The sequence below is a fragment of the Lygodium microphyllum genome, chromosome 14 (assembly GCF_053477565.2).
Source record: "Lygodium microphyllum isolate KBCC chromosome 14, Lygodium_microphyllum_v1.1.10, whole genome shotgun sequence".
NCBI lineage: Eukaryota > Viridiplantae > Streptophyta > Polypodiopsida > Schizaeales > Lygodiaceae > Lygodium > Lygodium microphyllum.
In genome coordinates this window covers 151413379-151417756 of record NC_141148.1, presented here as the reverse complement: position 1 = coordinate 151417756, position 4378 = coordinate 151413379, and the positions used below count along the sequence as shown (strand labels likewise).

The window sequence follows — 4378 nt, the reverse complement described above, 5'->3', positions numbered from 1 at the left end:
AGAACATTCCAACCTCTTCCATTCTAACCGCATGACAGAAAGACCCATTGGAACCAAAACTGAATTCACAAGCACCAACCTTCCAACTAAGCCTGCTGAGATCTATTCCCTTCTTGACTTCATGCTCAAACTTGGCAAGCAGCCGATCAAAGCATTGTTTGGAAGAAACCCTAAGTCCTGAAGGGCAACCTAAGCTCCTAAATTTGGTTCCCTTCTTTCATTCCCAAAGAGACCCAGAACTTCAAGTCTCTCCTTGCACAGCTGATCCCAAGACCTAATTAAACTTGTCATGGACTCCCAAGGGATTTCTAATTGAATTGACATCAGCTTCACCAAATTAGAGTTGTGATTTACATAGATTTGAATACATTTAGTCTGAACACCCTGTAAAGGAAAACCTTTGATGCATCCTCGCTTACTTTCTATTCATTGTTGAGTAATGCAGAATGAGTAACCAACTTTGTAGCCATTTACACCAATGGTAGCATTAACAAATAAAAACCATTTTACAGAACAAGCTACAGACCAACAATATTTCAGCCCCTCTATAATAAAGGTCCAACTGTTAAGATCATAAAATTTAATCCGATTCCATACCCACCATCACTTGCACACACAAGTGCATCATCATCACAAGCATCAAACAGAGAACATCATCCTTAATATTGCTTCCATGAGGTATTACGTATGTGAGTGGCAAAACAATGGCTTTTGCCATGCACTTATAAGATGCGTTTAGTATGGTTAAGGGCCTCCAGTGATTAGGACTTTGTTTTTGAGTATTTTCTGGCACCACTGGTGAATGAGCCTCAACATAGCACCATTCTTTCTGGAATGATTAAGCGCACTTACCCCAAATAGCTGAGAAGAGTTACAACTCAACTGGGCAGCCATCAAATTCAGGAACCTTACCTCGCTCCGTACTCTTGACAACATTGGTGATGCCCATACTTAAAAAAGCATACTAGTCTTTTCAGAAACATCTCACTGCTCAAAGCGCATGTCTCACCAGAGACAATTACCAACAGACCAAGAACAGTGAAAGCAGGGAGGTGAAACATGAGAAGTTGCAGTGAAGTGTCATTCAAAACAGTAATACTCAGTGGTCCACACCAGTATGTTGTACAAACAAGTTGCAAGTGTGAAGACATTTATACAAAGCACAGAGAGACAAAGAGAGCTCATAGCTACAACAGGAGAGACTTCAAATATGCCTCTTCGAAACATCATGCTGCTATGCAAAAGTTTTTGTTCAAGAGTTTGATTATCTTTTTCCTTATTTTTTTAATCCGAAAGGCTATCCGATGTTTTAATGCTGGCTTGAAAAAACTTCTAGAAGTGAATGGCTTTGGCATGAGTTGCCAAAGCTGCTTCCTTTACCGCTTCACTGAGGGTTGGATGACCATGGCATGTCCTCGCGATGTCCTCGCTGGAAGCCCCATATTCTAATGCCAAAACAGCCTCATGGATCAATTCACCGGCACTGGGCCCCATTATGTGCACACCAAGCACTTTATCAGTCTCTTTCTCAGCAATGATCTTCACTAGACCTTCAGCATCATCAATGGTCCTGGCTCTACTGTTTGCCATGAAGGGGAATTTTCCAACAGTGTACTTAACTCCTGATGCTTTCACTTGTTCTTCTGTCTTCCCAACCGAAGCAACTTCAGGGTGAGTATACACTACACCTGGAACTGTATCATAGTTGACATGTCCGGCTTTTCCAGCTAAAAGCTCAACACAAGCAATACCATCTTCTTCTGCCTTGTGTGCAAGCATGGGACCAGGAATAACATCCCCTATAGCATATATTCCAGGGATATTTGTCTGGAAGTGTTTGTCAACCTCCAATCTGCCAAACTTATCTACTTTCACACCTACCTTTTCCAGGCCCAGACCCTTTGTGTACGGTACCCTTCCGGCAGCAACAAGTACAACATCTGCTTCCAAAGTGCTCTGCTCTCCACCCGAAGCAGGCTCAAGGACCAGCTTCACACCTGAGCCAGAAGCATCCACATTTACCACTTTCGTCTTCAGCTTAAACTTCATCTTCTGTTTCTCAAGAGTCCTTTGAAAAGCATTTCTGATCTCTGCATCTAGAGATGGAACAATGGTATCAGCAAATTCCACAACAGTAACTTCTGAACCTAGTCTTCCCCATACAGAACCCATCTCTAACCCAATGTATCCTGCTCCTATGACCACCAACTTCTTGGGCACCTCTGGGAGGCAGAGGGCTCCAGTGGAAGAGACAATCTTTTTCTCGTCAATAGAAATGCCAGGTAGAGACTTCACCTCTGAGCCAGTAGCAATAATGATATTTTTACCCTTCAATGTCTGTGTACCCCCTTCCAAAAGATCAACTGAAACCTCACCTGGAGCAGCAATTTTCCCTGCACCCTTAACATAAGAGACCTTATTCTTCTTGAACAGGCCCTCAATTCCCTTTGTCAGCCCTGTAACAGCCTTATCCTTCTGTGCCATCATGACTGGAATATCAATTTCAATACTTCCAACTTTTACTCCATGGCTTGGGAAGGCATGTTTGGCTTCATAGAACATATGTGATGAATGTAAAAGTGCCTGCAGGACCAAACCAAAAAACAGAACATCAACACTTGCAAAATCCTTTCGAAAAACATATAATTACCTTGATTCAAACAATAATTATCAACCACCCAGTTCCCTGACCTAATGTGGTGAAAACGGCCCTTCCTGAAAGAGGAAGGGCCAAGATGCAAATCTAAGGGCTAGCAACTCTGCATCTAGCTCAGCAGAATTTTGTCGTCATTTTCGGACGTCGGGAGAATTTTGTGTTGTTCCCCTAAACATTGGCCAGCATAAGAAGCCACTTTAAACTCCAGGATGCAGACAAGCTAAGGCAACTGCATCTGGATCCTGGAAAGGAACGCACTTATTCACTGTCCACATTTATTGTCCCTATATTTCTTTTTCAGTTATTTCTAGATAGCAGGTTAAGTTGCTGTTAAATGCAAGCAATGCTCTTTCAAGGTAATAAAGATAAAAAATGTAGGCAAGGTCTTTAGAAGGCCGAATGTACTAATGCAGCCTTGAGGCACCAACAGATTAACCACAACATTGTGTACCTAAGACACGACTGTGAGCAGGTTCTGTAGAACTGTATTCTTCTTGCCACGGTAATGGTCCTCCGCCATTGTCTTTACCAGATTTTTAAAAATTGCAATCAAACTCGCAAATCGTACAAATAAGATTTAAACAGTACTGCTGAATATTCCGGATGCAAAGGTTTGTAAGTAATTGTTGTCGCTTAAATGAGGCATAATGGTCGCACCTTGGAAGGAATGCGTCTAAAATTCTCAAAATTTTAACAGGACTGCTGACTGACTGTGCTATTTGTTGGATGAAAAGATTTGTAAGTAATTAGTGTCGCCTAAATGAGGCATATAATGGTCGCACCTTGGAAGGAATGCATCCGACATTAAGGCACGTTCCACCGAGAGCACCGCGCTTCTCAACACAGGTGGTCTTAAAGCCGAGTTGAGCCGCTTTGATGGCAGCGACATAGCCACCAGGTCCACCACCGATGACGACGATGTCCTGCTCCTCGCCAGAGGCCGAGGCCGCGTATGCACGCACGGCGCCGAATGCGAACTGCGAAGATGATGGTGATGAGCAGCGGCCCCTGAGAGCATGCCGGAAGAGCAGGTAGGGTTTCGATCGGCACGCCATCGCCATAGCTCCTCTCGCCTTCTTTCTGCTCTCTCTCTCTCTCGTCGAATGCTCTCTAAACTCTCGACAAAGAAAAAGAAGGGCCAACCCGACGTCGGCTCTCGCCCCCCAAACTTTTAGATCCAGTTTTGCGCCTCCAAAAAAACCACAAAAAAGAACGAATTTGTATAAATCCACGTGGCATTACACATGCCCACTACGTCTGGATTTGCCACTTTTCATCACTTTAGCAAAGAGGGGTGGTCGCTTTATCACCAGCATCTCCATCTTGGATTCGTAAGAACCATAGTCATCGATACCTTACGTTACACACTTGATGACGTGTGTCGATCCATTTCACCTCGGATTGACAAGTTGCTTGTCAAACCCAGTCAGATTTAGGGGCACATACTTGCATGAGCTATGTAAACCCTTCGAGCAAGCTATCTAAGATATGGGGCATATGCCATATAAATTTCTATTAAACTAGAAATGAGGACAAAAAGATGACTTGATAGAGAACAAATGGTTGTTTGAGCTTACCTATCAAAAACTGACTATTGTATGTGCATTATGGCCCATCATGCAAGGATTCAAAGTTTAAATTCCCTTCTAGCTTGAAAGATATAGGGGTGCACTTTCATGTTAGCAATAGGGTGTCGCACTCTACTCATGTGCCTAAGGTGTC

The 4378-nt window shown here is 43.3% G+C and overlaps 1 protein-coding gene across 1 annotated transcript; it reads right to left on the bottom strand.

Annotated features, from left to right (window-relative positions):
• Positions 1-1120: 1120 nt before the first annotated feature.
• LOC148026241 (dihydrolipoyl dehydrogenase, mitochondrial-like) lies at positions 1121-3811 on the bottom strand. Its single transcript, XM_087693543.1, has 2 exons — positions 3439-3811; positions 1121-2583 (listed from the first exon to the last, which is right to left on the bottom strand). The coding sequence occupies exons 1-2, from the start codon at positions 3715-3717 to the stop codon at positions 1333-1335; spliced, it is 1530 nt and encodes a 509-aa protein (XP_087549669.1). The 5' UTR covers positions 3718-3811; the 3' UTR covers positions 1121-1332.
• Between the last annotated feature and the right edge of the window lie 567 nt (positions 3812-4378).

Excerpts from the sequence above, each read along its gene's own strand:
- LOC148026241 (XM_087693543.1), bottom strand. The coding sequence starts at position 3,717 with ATGGCGATGGCGTGCCGATCGAAACCCTACCTGCTCTTCCGGCATGCT. Across the intron at positions 2,584-3,438 it reads TCGGATGCATTCCTTCCAAG|GCACTTTTACATTCATCACA; the intron begins GTGCGACCATTA and ends TTGGTCCTGCAG.